Here is a 15,444-nt window from a genome sequence, read left to right as displayed (position 1 = left end):
GGCTAAAGGTGTGTTTTCTGTGGGCGTGCGGCCCGAGTTGCCCTTGCCGGGAGTGTCAATGATTTTGGGCAGTGACATCTGTGGTGGTCGTGTTTGGCCCAGTGGTCCCCCGCCTCCTGTGGTGGTGTCCGAGCCGTTAGAATGGTCAGACAGTTCGGGGCTGGAGATTTTTCCTGTTTGTGCCATGACACGCGCTCAGGGTAAAGGTGCGTCTGTGCCAGTGGAGACTGCGGCCTCAGTGGAACCAGTTGTGCTGCCTGATTTGCCTCCACTGGTGTCCAGAGATGAGTGGATTAAGGCGCAAAAATCTGATGTGTCGTTGTCCTCGTTGTGGGATCAGGCTGTGCCGCGTCACCAGGTTGGCGATGTAGCACAGGGCTATTTTGTCCAGGAGGGGCTCTTGGTGCGGAAGTGGCTGCCTTGTGATGGGGATGTTGTGGGGGCGCCTGTGTTTCAGGTGGTGGTGCCGCAGGATTTTTCGTTCCCAAGTTTTGAGAACTGCACATGATGAATGTGGTCACTTTGGAGTGCGCAAAACATATCTGTATGTGCTCAAACACTTTTTCTGGCCGCATGCCAAGAAAGATGTGGCTGCGTATATTAAGACGTGTCATGTGTGCCAGCTGACGGGGAAACCAAACCAGCACGTAAAGCCGGCACCATTGCAGCCCATTTCGGTGGTGAGTGAGCCATTTGAGTATCTGCTTGTAGACTGTGTGGGGCCGTTGCCAAGTGCCAAGTCAGGTTGTAAGTATTTGTTAACTGTGATGTGTCAATGTACCCGCTATCCGGCGGCTTATCCACTTCGTTCCATCACAACTAGAACTGTGGTGAGGGCACTTTCACAGTTCATTTCAGTGTTCGGGATACCCAAGGTCATACAGAGTGATTGGGGGTCTAATTTCTGCTCACATATGTTTGCTCAAGTGTTGAAAATGTTGAGGGTGAACCACAACCAATCCACTCCATATCATGCGCAGAGCCAAGGGGCGTTGGAGCGCTTCCATCAGACGCTTAAGTCCTTGCTGCACACGTACTGTACAGAGCTGGACCGAGACTGGGAGGATGGTCTCCCGTGGTTGATGCTGGCGGCGCGGGAGGCCGTGCAGGAGAGCACAGGCTTCAGCCCAAATGAGTTGGTCTTTGGGCACTCGGTGCGCGGGCCGTTGGCATCACTGAAAGGTGGGTTGGTTCCTACCGAGGCGCCCCGGAACTTGATTGACTTTGTTAACGGCTTTCGGCACAGGTTGTTTCGGGCAGGTCTGCTGGCGTGAGAAAAGCTGGGGCAGGCTCAGGTGAAAATGAAGGCCCAGTATGACCGTGGTACGGTGCGCCATGAGTTCAGTCCTGGAGACCAGGTCCTCGCGCTGACACCGCTGGTCACGTCGCCATTCCAGGCTAAGTTCACTGGCCCATATGTGGTGTCTGAGAAAGTCTCTGATTTGAACTACCGCGTTGTGACTCCAGGTCGAAGGAAGTCGTCTCAGCTGTACCACGTGAACCTGGTGAAACCATATTATCAGCGCAGACATGAGGAAGGTTAATGCAGTCACTAAGTCTGATTCATTTCCTTTGCCCCGCATGGATGACTGTATCGATAGAGTGGGGTCTGCCAAATTTGTGTCCACCTTTGATCTCTTGAAGGGCTACTGGCAGGTGCCCTTGTCAGAGCGTGCAAGAGAGATCGCTGCTTTTGTGACCCCTTCAGGCCTCTATTCATATACTGTCATGCCCTTTGGGTTAAAGAACGCCCCGGCCACTTTTCAGCGGCTTATGAACCGGGTTGTGCATGGGTTAGAGGGCTGTTCAGTGTATTTAGATGACTTGGTAGTGTACAGTGACACATGGCATTCACATTTGCAGAGAATAAGAGCATTGTTTGTGAGGTTGGCTGAGGCACAGTTGACAGTGAACCTGGCCAAATGTGAGTTTGCTAGGGCGACTGTTACTTACTTGGGCCGTGTGGTGGGTCAGGGTAAGGTTGCTCCTGTGCAGGCCAAGGTGCTGAGTGTGTCTGAGTTTCCACAGCCCACTATAAAAAAGGAACCCCAGCAGTTTTTGGGTTTGGTTGGATTTTATAGAAGTTTCTGTAGAAATTTCTCTACTGTTGTCTTTCCTCTGACTGAGTTGTTAAAGACTGGAACTAAGTTTGTGCGGTCTAGTCAGTGTCAACAGGCCTTTGAAAATGTGAAGTTGTTGCTGTGTTCATGTCCTGTGTTGGCTGCCCCGCAGTTTGACAAACAGTTTGTGTTACAGGTGGATGCCAGCCAGGTTGGGGCCGGTGCCGTCCTGCTCCGGGGGGGGGACGATGGGGTGTTAAGACCGGTCTGCTTCTTTTCTCACAAGTTTAACCGTCATCAAGCCAACTATTCAGTTATAGAAAAGGAAGCATTGGCACTCATTCTGGCCTTGCAACATTTTGAGGTGTACGTGGGGGGGACGGCACCTCTTGTTGTTTATACAGACCACAACCCTTTGACATTCTTGGGTACCCTCAAATCTCCAAACCAGAGGCTGGTCAGGTGGTCTCTCTTTTTGCAGGGTTATGATTTGGAGATACGCCACATTAAAGGGCAGGATAATGTCTTGGCAGATGCTTTGTCTAGAGCGCCTCTGCCTTAGAGTTTAGGTTTGGGTGTTGGGTCAAGTGTTGTGTATTGGTTATTTTTGTATATTGTGACATGTCATTTCATCCCTACCTCTGCTCTCCTGCTCTTCCCTTGTCACCCAGTCTCTTAAATAGGCTTCCCTGGTACCAGGTTGCGGGGTATTGGGGGCGAGGTGAGTCAAGGTTCAGTTTTGGGAGGGGAATTGTTAATGTTATTTAATGTATTGTTGTAAAATGTTAAGCTGTAAGTGGCCCAGCCGCTCCTAGGTCTTGGTGGTGTTATGACCTGGCCTAGGGGCACCAGGGTCACACACGAAGATTTGCCCCCGCTCTTCCCACTCCCAAGTACAACAGCCAACATACACAAATTCGAAGGCAAAGTAGCAGTTTATTGCTTCAGAGGGGAGCACAGCCAAAATAATAAACAAAATCACTAACCAAAACTCCCTGTCTTACCTGTAAGAAAACAATATAAACATAAGACAATGAAACTTACCTACCTCCTAACAAGTAAAACAGGAGAAAAGAATTATAACAAAAATGGCTTCTCCCTCCTACTAGGTCTGCTACTGCTTTTACAATTATTTACAATATGTACAAATGTCTGTGACAAAGTCACAGCAAAACACACAATGCTAAAGGCAAATAGTTATCACTCATCTACACACCAAATGTCTATATAGCACCAGATCACCAAAACACTCTAACTAGCCGGCTGCTGTCAGTTGGGCGTAGGAGAAACAGAGAGACTGATGGCTGGGTTCAGCTGGTATTTGAAGTGGATGATCAGCCAATCAGCAGGCAGCACCTTGGTCAGCTGGGAGAGGTACACACACCTGCAGCTCATTCACACAGACAGCTGATTGCTGATGCAGAGAGGGAGGGGAGAGAAAGAGCTGTCAGCACACAAAAAAAATGTAAACACAACAAATAAATGACTCCCAGTCATAACACCTCCCCACCCAAAGAAAAATCAAACATTTTCCCCCTACAGAACATGTTTGATTTTTTTTTTTTTTTTTTTTTTTTAACTAATTAGGAGCGAGACAGAGCATCAGCCATAATATTGTCTGAACCCTTCTTATACCGGATTTCAATGTTAAAATCCTGCACCAATAGGGACCAGCGCATCAGACGCTGGTTGCTGTTCTGCATCTGGGTCAAAAACACAAGTGGGTTATGGTCAGAAAAAACAACAGTGGGCACCGAACAAGAACCAAGATATACAGCAAAATGTTGCAAAGCCAACAACAACGAAAGGGCCTCTTTCTCAATTCTGCTGTAGTGCAATTGGTGTTTTTTCAACTTTTTGGAAAAATAACCAACAGGATGGTCAATGCCACGGTCATCCTCCTGCAGCAACACTGCGCCCGCTCCGTGCGCGCTGGCATCAACATCCAGCTTAAGCGGACGATCAAAGTTTGGAGCAGCAAGCACAGGGGCACTACAGAGGAGAGCTTTGGCAGCTTCAAAGGCACTCTGACAGTCCTCTGACCACACAAAAGGCCTTTTGGGGCTCACTAATTCAGTCAGTGGAGCTGTCACCTCTGCAAAGTTCTTGCAAAACGCACGGTAGTATCCAGCCATCCCCAAAAACCGACGGAGCTCACGACGCGTTTGAGGAGCTGGGAAATTTAAGATGGCCTGCACTTTGGCGGAGACAGGACTAACACAACCCTGCCCCACCTGCTTACCCAGATAGGTGACTACTGCCTTCCCAAACTCACATTTAGCCAAATTAAGAGTGAGGGAGGCTGCACACAAACGATCAAAAATCTCACGCAGAGTCTCAATGTGTTCCGACCAGGTTAAAGAATAAACCACTATGTCGTCCAGATAAACACCACAGTTCTGAACGCCACATAGCACTGTATTCATCAACCTCTGAAAAGTGGCAGGTGCGTTACGCAGGCCAAATGGCATTACAGTATATTGCAGAAAATGAGGGGGGGTGTGACAACCCCAAGTGGGTGGGGTTGTGTTTGGTGTCCTGCTCGCCCTCTCCCCTCTCTTTCCACAGGGCGTAATTGATGATGGGCCTCTGGTGTGTGTCTCCAAGGGGATGGGGCCGCATCTATAAAAGCACCTGCGGAGTCCACCCATTCTCTCGCTCCTTTCCATCCCCGGCCTGGCCTTGCAGCTCACCTGTTGTCCTTCCGCGTCTTAGACTTGCACCAAACACACATACACACACAGCCATGTTTGGCTGGCACCTGTCTGGTCCTTCTTCAGCTGAAATTAACAATAAGCTGCAGTGTCACAGCAGTCTTAAAGGAAATTAAAGCAGCTGATTTGATTGGCCATTACTGAAGTAGGCTGTGATTACACCCACACATGCACATCGCTCGTTCCTCTCAGCTGCACCAAAGGCGCAACTTGCGCCTGGTTCACCATACTGACAAAAGATTTTGCCACACCTACTTGTGGTGTCTAGCATAGCTATGCTTACACTGCGCCTTATTCATGAAAATAGTGCCCTTTGTCTCTAGATTTTGTTACCTCAGACCGCCATAATGACTTTATTTCTCAAAAGCAACTATTGACCTATCTTTGAAAATATCCCTGTGACACTTTGTTAAGAAGGTGCATTAGAATAGCTGTAGTAGTTTACCAGGACAGTGGATCAATTCCCAGGCAGGGACTGTAGATACATTAGAGCCAGAGGCTTAGTCAGTACTAGTTTACAGTGTTTGCAGCTTTGAGAGGGGCTACTGTTTACATACCAAATCTTTCCGACATCGTTGATATTCCATTTTTTGCTCCAAGATATCCAGGTCCTGATAGCTTTGGAGGGGTAAAGTCACATCATCAGGCAAAGTGACCTCTCCTGTGCTTGATCTAGAGATATTTGCCACTAATCTCTCCAGCACAGTCAGCCTGTCCTTAATCTCCTCCAGTGTATTAACCAGATATCTATCAATACCTGAAAAGGAAGAAAACAATTTAAATTGAGCACAGAGACTGTTTTAGCAGAATAACAGGCCTACTATAAACTGACATGGAAACTATCTGTAGATTCTTCTCTCAAGAAGAACAAATTCTTAATGAGTAACGTAAAAATTATTTTTGCTTCCATGGTTTAACAGTTCTTTTTACAGCCCTCTAAGCATACCTGCTGACAGAGAGCGCCTCACTGGAGGGGGGAAGGCTGCAGGGGAAGGATGGCTTGCAGGTGGAAGGTGGCTCCCAGGTGAAAGTTGACTCACTGGTGGAGGTTGACTCAGTGGTGGAAGGTGGCTTGGGGTCAGTGAGTTATGACCAGAAGGTGGCAAATCCATGGGTGGTGGTGGGACTGGTGGCTGAAGTACGACTGCAGCCGTGACAGTATGACTGTCTCTGCCGTTTCGGTGGTGCAGGCTCAGGCTCCGGCTCCAGATCAATGTAGGTAGGTCTGCAAAAATGAGGAACAACAATCCAAGAATGCATTTTAATGCATTTTAAAATTAACCAAACTGCAAAACTACTTTTTGGTCATTGTTGGGCATTGTATATTGACATATAAGCAAGGTCAAGAGCAATATATATCTGATTAAAAAAACTAAAAATCAATTTTCATTTCATGGAGACTTTAAACCTGCTTGGAATAAAAGAATTAGATTGTAAAGACAACAAAACAACTTACTGTCTTGACCGCTGACTGCGATCTAGTTCTTCAGGTTCACTGGTTATAGCTTAATTAAATTTGTTTCAGCCATTTTGGCTGAAAGTGAAGGTATAAAGCTTTGGCTTTATACCTCCACTGTAACAAACAAAATAAGTGTGTCAGGCCTATCAGTGATTCACATTTCCTCTAACACCATGCATGCGATGCTTCATTTAAATTCTTCACAATTTGGAGAAAAAAATCTACCTGCTGTGCTCAAAATTTTTATGTCATGCGTTGTCCATGTCTCTCCAACTTCATGCATCAACAAAGCTGCCTTGTGTTTGCTGGGGTCAGTATAAGGTGGCCACAGTGTCATGGATGAGAAATCACTGGAAATTAATACATTATTTGTGTATATACATATATACACACTCACAAAAAGAAAAAGACTCAGTAGCAATAGAGGAAAGGATACTAATACTAATACTAATTAATAATTAATAATACTAATACTAATTAATAACCCAGAATTTTATTATAGTGTCTTTTGATCATCACACTTTATTGAGGCTAAATGCTTCAGGAAAATTTTCTTTTATCACTTTTATCAGCGCTCAATGGTCAGCCTGAGAAGATTTTTTTTCCTAGCAAACAGACTCATCTACTCTCTCTGACTTAAGTCCATAAAAATAATCCAAATCCAAAACAGTTCACATGGAAAGTAGCTACTGATGAAAAGAATACTATTTCTGATGAATGCAGAAATTTAAAAACTGACTGGTAATTTTGGAATAAAAACAGCTGCTTGGTAATATTATCTCTGCTAATACTGACCACCATGCTGCCCATTACAAGTCACTTAGACGCATCGGACACCGGCCTCCAAGCAGGGGCGCCACCAGGGGGTGGCCATGGGTGGCCACGCCCCACCCATAAATTTGCTGGCCACCCCACTGGCCAGTCACATAGATTCTATCGTCAGTTATGCGTAGACTACCAATGAGTAAGTAAGTCATAAATTTCTTTAGTAAAAGAAGAGGGGGGAGTATTTGTTGTGACATGTGCTTTTTAAGTGCCAAATGATGCTGTTACAGCACCTGTTACAGCAGCTTTTTGACATATCGAACTGAGTTACGCAGCTAGCTAACGCTTGTATATGTTATGTCAATTTGCAGACAATGAAGAGAAAGTCCACAGACATCCATTCTTATTTTAAGAATAAAATTAGTACAGGAGGAGAGAGAGAGACGACAGGGGAGCAGCAGAGGCTTAGCCTGTATACTACAACAGATAATAACATCCTGAAATTATGGCTTTTACTTTTGGTGTGCCACCCCAAGATTTTGAGTGTCCCCATCTGGCCACCCCTATGAAAAATTTCTGGAGGCGCCCCTGCCTCCAAGTACCACTTCATTTTTAGCCAGAAAAAAAAGCTGTGTACGTCAAGCCCTGACTGCTAATAGTCTATTTTAACATACAGTAGCCTTTAAAACTTGGTACACAATACATTTCTCTCGCTGTCTTTCTCCACTGTGCTTGCCTCCTCACTCTTTCACGTACTGAACTCCGTTTTACACTGTGGACCCTCCACGACTGGCTGGAGTAAACCATGAAGTGCCGCGAGGATACGCAAACCGGCGCAAACAAAGTGGAATCGAGTAGGTAGAAGGTGTAAGGCCTTGTTTGACAAATGCCCCCTCTGTCTCCTGTCCGCGAAAACATAGTACATACGGAGAGACTGTGACGTTAGCTGAAAAAGGCACAGACCCACACCGAGGAGTGTAGGTGGTGTAACCCACGCAGTTGACAAATCATTCCCGGACCCTCAACCTTCCTCACGCACACACTCAGACAGGTGAACTCGCTCCCTCTTCAACATGGATTATTAAAATTATAGTAAAAGAAAAACATCGGCAAATTAGGCGCACAGCGACGCACGTGCTTTGCTCGAGTAGTTGTGAAAATATTGGTGCTGTCTCAAAAACGGCAAAATGGCACGATCTGGTCACAGTTTGGAGTCCCGGCTTAAACTAATGTCAGAAAATTAAATACTCTCGCGGGCCACTGTGGTAATCAGACATGAGGAATATGAGAAACAGGATGATAGGGACCACTAGCCTAACCTTATATTTATTTTTGGCTGAGTCAAGTTTAAGCTAAGCTAAACGTCAACGTCAAGGTTTGCTAGCTGACAAAGATAGCTAACATTCATCAGTGTTCGAAAAAATGGCTAATGGTCAGAATTAACTAAAACCGTAAATAAAACCATATTTGCTATAACATTAAACTTTAAGATGAAACATTACAATTAAAACTCACCTCTGGAAAATACCACCTTCAGCCAGAAGAAGTAACGGTCGCGTTCTGTGCGGGTGGGGCATGTGAAGCAGCTCAAGTGCATAGTGTACATGGCACCTCTTCAGCAAAAAAAAAATAGTTACAAGCACATCGAGCTCTGTCGCAGTCAGTAAAGTTTACATTTTTAACTTAAATAAATAAAATAAAATAAAAAAGCCTTTAATTTTGTTCCTAATATGCAGGGTCATATATTTCTTTTAAAGTTTTGAGTCTTTTTGATTTTAATTCAGTTTTTTTTTTTTTTTTTTCTTTCTTTTATATCTATGAGCCAATGGTTGGGAGCCAGCCATATTTTTACCAGCAACTGTAAAATGGTAAACTGTTATTTTTGGACCCTGCTATACCTTTTAAAACATCAATTATCTGTTAAAAATTATAGGCTTTTCTTGTTAAAAACAAAAACTAATATTTGTTCATGAGTTTTTAAGTGATCATGTGCAGACACAATCCAATTCAATTAATGGATTTTTTATGCATTCTGTGCAGAGGCTATAAATGCAGAGTCTCTCTGAATTTCAAATTACATTTTTAAAAAAGCCGCCAAAGCGTGGGAAATTACTTTGGGCTGCCTGCACAAAACCAGCATGGGCCCAAAGGTACAAAAGTTGCTCTGGACCCAAATGGGCTGGCCCACACTGGGCCAACATGGGCATTCTGTGGGCTATTATGGGCTGCTTACAGAGAGCCCGTGGTGAGCTCAGAGCTTTGGGCCTTGCCTGGGCAAGCCAGCACTGGGCAGAGTCCGACATTAACGATTGTCCAAATGCCTGGGGCAAGTAAAAATAGACGGGGGGCAAGTAGAACCTGTTCAAACTTGCCCAGGCAGGCAGGTGACTATATTTCTCTTCTTTATCGTGTTTTTCCTCTCTATTGGGAGGAGCCAGTTGCATTTTTTTTCTTCTTTTTTTTTTTAACCACGGTGTGCTGCTGCCTTCATTGGCTGAGTGTCTCTGCTGAGTGCAGACGTCAGACGTAACGTTCATTCGGCACTGACTGTCATGGCGGAGCACACACAACATACAGCAAAATTAGCCTGCGAGAGTGAAAAACGGCGTAGAACTTTCCTCCCTTTGTGGAAAGAAATTCATTCCTGGGTCAAGTATGATGCAACAAAATCAACTATGTACTGCACTGTTTGCAGAGAGTTCCCAGCGAAAGCAGATAAAAGGGGGCGGGGGCGGGACTTGGGTGTTGACAGTCAGGCGCTCCATGTGCCGTCGAAAGTGAGCCTCGTTAGGGGTGGCGCCAAGATGGCAGCCAGTGAAGACCGGGACTTTAATGACTGAATCAAAGTTGCTGTTTTCACCCAACTACTTGAATGTTTGGACAACTTTTAAGTCTGGAATATTTTTTGGGACTTCCTTCTGTTCACGTTTCGTGGGAAAGTGCATCGTTGGCACCGTTATTGAGCCGGCGGTCGTCGAGTTACCAACTGTTAGCAGCAATAGCTAGCTCATCAACTGGCCAGGGCAACAGGTGAACAAAGTGGAGCTGCTGCCACTATGTTCTGGCCAGAACAAGGTGTAAAACGCAAGGAAAAGGAGAAGATGCCCTCCAAGAATAACGCTATGTCGAAAGCCTCACCCAAAGGTACTAAGGCAACAGCTACGACCGCTAGCACCCAGGCTAGCTCTGCGCCCGTCTCAGCGGCAGACAGAGCCCAGAGTTGCGCCCGATTAGGCTCCACAGCTCGCCCGAAGACAGACAGGAGGACATCAAAGCGAAAGTTGCCGACATCTGCTGTGCCGTTGTTGGAGAGTCGCAGGCAGATCCTGGAGGATATTGATATTGTTCATCCTCTTGGCCGCTACAACGATAAAGAGAAGAGGACGCGGACGACCCTCATACGCTTCAGCAGCAGATCAGCGCGTGACCTGTTGTGGAGGAAAGCTAAAGGCTGCAGTTTTCTCTCTGAAAAAAAGCTGCAATTCATGGAGGATCTGACTTCAGCTGACAAGATGCTGAGGGAGCCACAATCCCCGATGGCAGAGCAGATAGTGTCTCCATCTGCCATGCAGGAGGCCAGGGGTTCAATTCCCCACCCGGACAAGAGTGTGTTTTTACTTTGTTCCCTCACTTTGTTGTTAACCATGACAGTGATGTGATTCTTATTATTCTGCAAGTCATTGGCTAGATGACACACACAGTGGCATTTAGGGTTTCTGTAATTTTCATTTCTGTACTCTTTATGAATTTGTTTTGTAACCCAGGTGCTAAATTATTATTATCATTATTATTACTGTTATTGTTATTTTGCCTTGTTTTATTTTGTTTTATTTTGTTTTGTTTTTTTGTTTTTTCCTTTTTTAAATGCCTTGTTCTAACTTTATGGGTAGATATATATACCAATCAAATCAGATTCAGATTTAAACAAGGATTTGTGTGGTATACTTTGTTTGTCGCCATGACCTTCCTGTGTGCAGTCTGGGCTCATTCTCCATTCATGCTGATAGGCACCTGCACTTACTGATCTGAAGTAGATGCCCAAAAGGCGTTGGCCAGTTGTGGCCTGTTCAATAGAATAAAAAAGTTCCAATTCATCTTGTATTTTATTGTTCCACTATAGTACTATAGGCCAGTATGACTGGGGCAGCCAAGTAATTTGACATATTTGAACAATTTTTTTTTTAAAAAGTAACGTAATAGTTGATTTTCCTGGTAATTAATTACTTTGACAATGATGTAACTCAGTTACTTCGAAGTAACTAGTAACTATAATTAATTACTTTTTCAAAGTAACGTGCTCAACACTGCTGATGACAGCTAACTAATTGCATGGCATTATGGCTTTAAAGAGTTGCACAGTTGGTATACACAATTTAAGAGAGCAAAAAGACCGGAAAGGTGTGCATTATCGAATGTGGTGGGCCGGTCTGGTCCAAAATGCCCGGGCCAATTTTTTTGTCCCAGTCCGCTCCTGCACCTGAGTAAGACTTTCCCATGATGAACAGCATGAATGTCTGCAGCAGTTGGAGAGACACTGCTGGGAGCACACTGTGCCCTTGGCATGCCTGGAATGGCCGTCACCTTTATTCTAATGACTTTTCTACCATCACCGTGCTGTCAGCTGCGGTTCACTTTAGCCACCTCAGCAGTCATCTTGTCACTAGCCTACATACTGCTGTACACCGTCAACATGAGGTTTCTTTGCCTCATGCTATCATGTTTTGTTTGCATGTTTTCTTTGTCTTTTTCCTTTCAACCAATCTCCACTCAGAAGACAGGCTGCTTCAAAGTCAACAACTGCCAATGCATCATGAAGGACGGGACGGGGGTGATAAACTTGAAAGCTATGGGAGATCCAGATGGTTTCCTGGGGCGCTTGAAGCCTGTGGTGTCAGACAGCATGCCAGCCAATGCACAGATCTTGCTGTCCTTCAGCCCTTGCCAGCCTTTTTCAGAGCCGGAGGACCTCGCAGGAACCGACTGTACCAGTGTTGCTGCCTGTCTTGTCGTCAGGTAACGTCAAAGGCTGTACTTGATCTACTAAATAAGGTGCTTGATGATACTTGATGATATGATATGATATGATATGACTTCATGATATGAGCATGTGTACAGTAAGACAAAGCTCACTGTATGAAATGAATGAGTTTATCTGGTTGAACTCCAGTTGCTCTTTGCTGCACCAAATTGCAGTCAGGCGTGGCATCAGCTCACCGTCTGAACTGAAACTGTGACCCAAAAGAATATGACATACTAATAGTAAACACCACATACTGCACACTAATCTCCATAGCATACTGTTTTGGCAGTGTCCTGTGACTCACATCAAGACATCTGCTGCTGCTGGACACCTTCAGCTTTGACAGAGCCAATGACAAAAGCATTATCTCAAAAGATATTTCAGTTTATTTTGGTTTTCATGACCTTCTCCTTTTATTGTTTGTTGGAAAGAGCCATACTAGTCATCTCTCCTTCTCCACCTCCTTGATATGGACCTGCCCATTATCACCTGAACTCACTGTCAGTGAGTGCCTGTCAGTCAATATATCCTCCTTCATTCCATTGTTCAGTTTTGGCAGCAAGACTGAGCACATGTTGAGGATCCTCTTCACCTGTGTCAGATACTGATGGTGATGGACTTGATATAAAAACCTTAACCACAGTCAAGCCTCAGCATCAACTCTACATGTGTGCACTGTGGCAATAAATGTCTTCAATGGGAACAGCAGTGGCGTCCTCGCATACTTACCGATGTTAAAGTTCCTCTGAACCACTCCAGGTACTGAGCTGAACTGTTGCTCTCAGACAGCACAGATGTTCCTGTTGATGAGAGATGATCTGTTTTTATTTTTAAGCTGTGAGTAGCTCCTCCCTTTCTGCACACTGCACTGTGGGACGGGGCAGCAAATTGAGTTTGTGCTGACATTCTTGAGTATACTGTATTTTCATACCTTTAGAATGTGAACACTCAACATACTCAAAACTTCATTAGGATAAAACAGTTACAAGCTGAGTTCCAATTAAACAAAGTCCCTTTTATTGGCCGGGTATGGCTACACCTTTTGATAAATAAGTCTAACCATCAGAAGCCAGGTTGCACCAAACATTCAAATTAAAAAAAAATGTAAATAGTTGTGATGCGGGAGGCAGCTTCTCCTCCTCTGCCGATGAAAAGCAGCTTCCTCTGGAGAGCAGCTGTGGGTCTTCCCTTCATATTCCGCTCACTTCCCTGGGACAGAATCAACCCCAGCCAAGGTGAAGAAAAGTGAAAAGCTAGACTTGGAAGGCTTTTGGAGATATTTTCTCTCCATCTCTTGCACAAAAAATATGATCTGTGGTTTTGTGTCCTTGCTGTTCCGCTAATATTTTTTTTCTAGTTTTTGCAGGTCCAGTTGCTTTTGATGGCTTTAGCAAATAAAAGCCTGGGCTAATAATTAAATTTTCATGGTGTTTAGTATGCTTTTGGGACACAGCTTGACACAGCCCCCTCTCCATGAATATGGTACATTTTGACACATTTATCTACTCATCCCTAACTCTCTGGGTCAGCCAGTAGCAACCACGATCATCCATAAGTGAACTGCAATTACAGTTGTATGCTTTTAACCAGTAGATGGCAGTCCAACCTAAAAAGTAGTGCTTATTCTCCCTCATATGTATGTGAATAAAGGCTTCATGTATTTGACAGTTTGTCTTCTTCTTGTTCTACATTTGCTGAGCTGAACAGGTTTCACAGGCTCAACAGATACATCAGCCATTACATCAGCTATGGAAGACATGAAGGGAATGAATTCCACTACAACGCCACCAGAAAGATGCTGTCCGTGTCATACTTTGGTAAGCTGCAAAAGTACAGCCAGGATTTACTTCCCATGTAGCCTTGTTGCTGTAGTTTGGATCACGTGAGCGTCTTCCTCCCCAGCCCCAGCTCACAATGACCAGCCACTGACGATAGTGCACTACCACTGCAGTCCGAATCACTCCACGTCTTTCATCCGAGCCCAGAGCCTCAGCACTGATGAGCCCCTGCAGATCTGGGTGGAGAGCCCCTGTGCCTGCCCAAATGCCTGTGCCATGGGAGATTTGGGTCAAGGCACCATCTTTCTCATCATCCTCTCCCTCAGTGCCGCTGCCTACTTCATCCTTGGTAAACTTTAGCATCGGGTTAATAGACACTGCCCACAAAGTAAGGTGTCACTAATTGATCCATTAAAAAAAATCACTTTAAACTTAAACTTCTTTGAGCCAAACACTTGTCCTCAGAAAATGAACTTGGTACTTCATGATGCTGTACATTTGTACTGTCCATGTCAGAGTAATGAGAGTTTTAGTGAGTCTACTTTTCAGTTTTAGTTAAATAGAATAACCTTGGCATATATACGTTTGAAGAGGTTACTTTCAGGGCTTGACGTTAACTGACATGAACTTAGGAGGGTTAATGAAACTGCTGAGACTGTCACAAGTGGGACACTCAGTTCATTTGTGGTTGTGATGATATAAAGCTGACATGGTAAATATGTGGACAGGTTCCTGTGCGCTTAGGCCTTACCGGAGCAGCAGTGGCATCCAGATCTCTCCAGAGCCCAGCGTGTGGTGTATGATCTGCTACCTCTGCAGCGAGAGGAAGCCTGGAAGGAGGCGCAACAGAGATGACACCCTGTGAAGCAAAAGCACCACACAGCACCTTTAAAAAAATGAACCTGGGATAGTGAGGCATATGAAAAAGGTGCTTTTTGTAATCAGTGCAGTTCAGTTCCAACTCCAGGGACCAGATTCATGAGCCCTTAAGAAAAAAAATAACACTCTCAAAAACAGTTCTTATGTATTTTCTTAACTTTTGTCTTGTGTTTCTTGCTAAGATAAAACATTGGAATAAATCACATTCTTGAAATTAAAGTTCTCATATTTGTTCTTTTTTTTTTTTTTTTTTTTTAACTTCAAGACAACTCGTTTTGGAAAATTCTTCCAGTGAAAAGGTAGGCATCTAATTTCATCCATTTAAACCAATTTAATTTAATTAGGGTGTAATTCAGTCTTCATGGTTTTCTTACACTTTGGCGTAGACCCCAGTAGGCTGATGTCTCATGTCTTTTCAAAACAAGCGAAGTACACTTAAAGTTACCCTCACAGGTTTTATTCTGTTAACACCACCAATGTTTAAACCTTTTTCATCTATTTAGTAAACCACAAATTGGGTGGAATTAGTCACGCAACACAATGGATGAGACAGTATTTAGATTAGACAGCACTAATATTAACAAACAAGCTTCATTTAATAAATGAAATTATATATTTGGTCCCTTAACCCCAATGGTGATAAGCCTGGACTTGAATTAAGGCTCTATTTTGAAAAGGAAAACTGAAGAAATTTATAAGAAATGACACTGTTACTTAGAAAACATTGAAGAAATGACATGTGTGAGCCTTCTACAGAACTTTCTAAAAT

At 44.3% G+C, this 15,444-nt stretch overlaps 1 protein-coding gene across 2 annotated transcripts; it reads left to right on the top strand.

The window, feature by feature from the left end:
- The first annotated feature begins 5,696 nt into the window (after positions 1-5,696).
- LOC115365579 (uncharacterized) lies at positions 5,697-14,802 on the top strand. 2 transcript variants are annotated; one of them, XM_030060663.1, is made up of 5 exons: positions 5,697-5,798; positions 11,770-12,011; positions 13,726-13,835; positions 13,921-14,145; positions 14,525-14,802. In XM_030060663.1, exons 2-5 carry the CDS (start codon positions 11,809-11,811, stop codon positions 14,659-14,661), a joined length of 675 nt encoding a protein of 224 aa, XP_029916523.1. In that variant the 5' UTR covers positions 5,697-5,798; positions 11,770-11,808; the 3' UTR covers positions 14,662-14,802. The 2 variants fall into 2 exon arrangements, with proteins under 2 accessions (XP_029916523.1, XP_029916522.1); XM_030060662.1 differs by lacking the exon at positions 5,697-5,798 and having other exon boundaries at positions 11,470-12,011.
- The last annotated feature ends 642 nt before the right edge of the window (positions 14,803-15,444 follow it).

Source organism: Myripristis murdjan, chromosome 9 (assembly GCF_902150065.1).
Source record: "Myripristis murdjan chromosome 9, fMyrMur1.1, whole genome shotgun sequence".
Taxonomy (NCBI): domain Eukaryota; kingdom Metazoa; phylum Chordata; class Actinopteri; order Holocentriformes; family Holocentridae; genus Myripristis; species Myripristis murdjan.
The sequence above is the reverse complement of the archived record's forward strand: the minus strand, read 5'-3'. Positions and strand labels throughout refer to the sequence as shown.

Excerpts from the sequence above, each read along its gene's own strand:
- LOC115365579 (XM_030060662.1), top strand. The coding sequence starts at position 11,509 with ATGTCTGCAGCAGTTGGAGAGACACTGCTGGGAGCACACTGTGCCCTT. Across the intron at positions 12,012-13,725 it reads GCTGCCTGTCTTGTCGTCAG|GTTTCACAGGCTCAACAGAT; the intron begins GTAACGTCAAAG and ends TGAGCTGAACAG. Across the intron at positions 14,146-14,524 it reads CGCTGCCTACTTCATCCTTG|GTTCCTGTGCGCTTAGGCCT; the intron begins GTAAACTTTAGC and ends ATATGTGGACAG.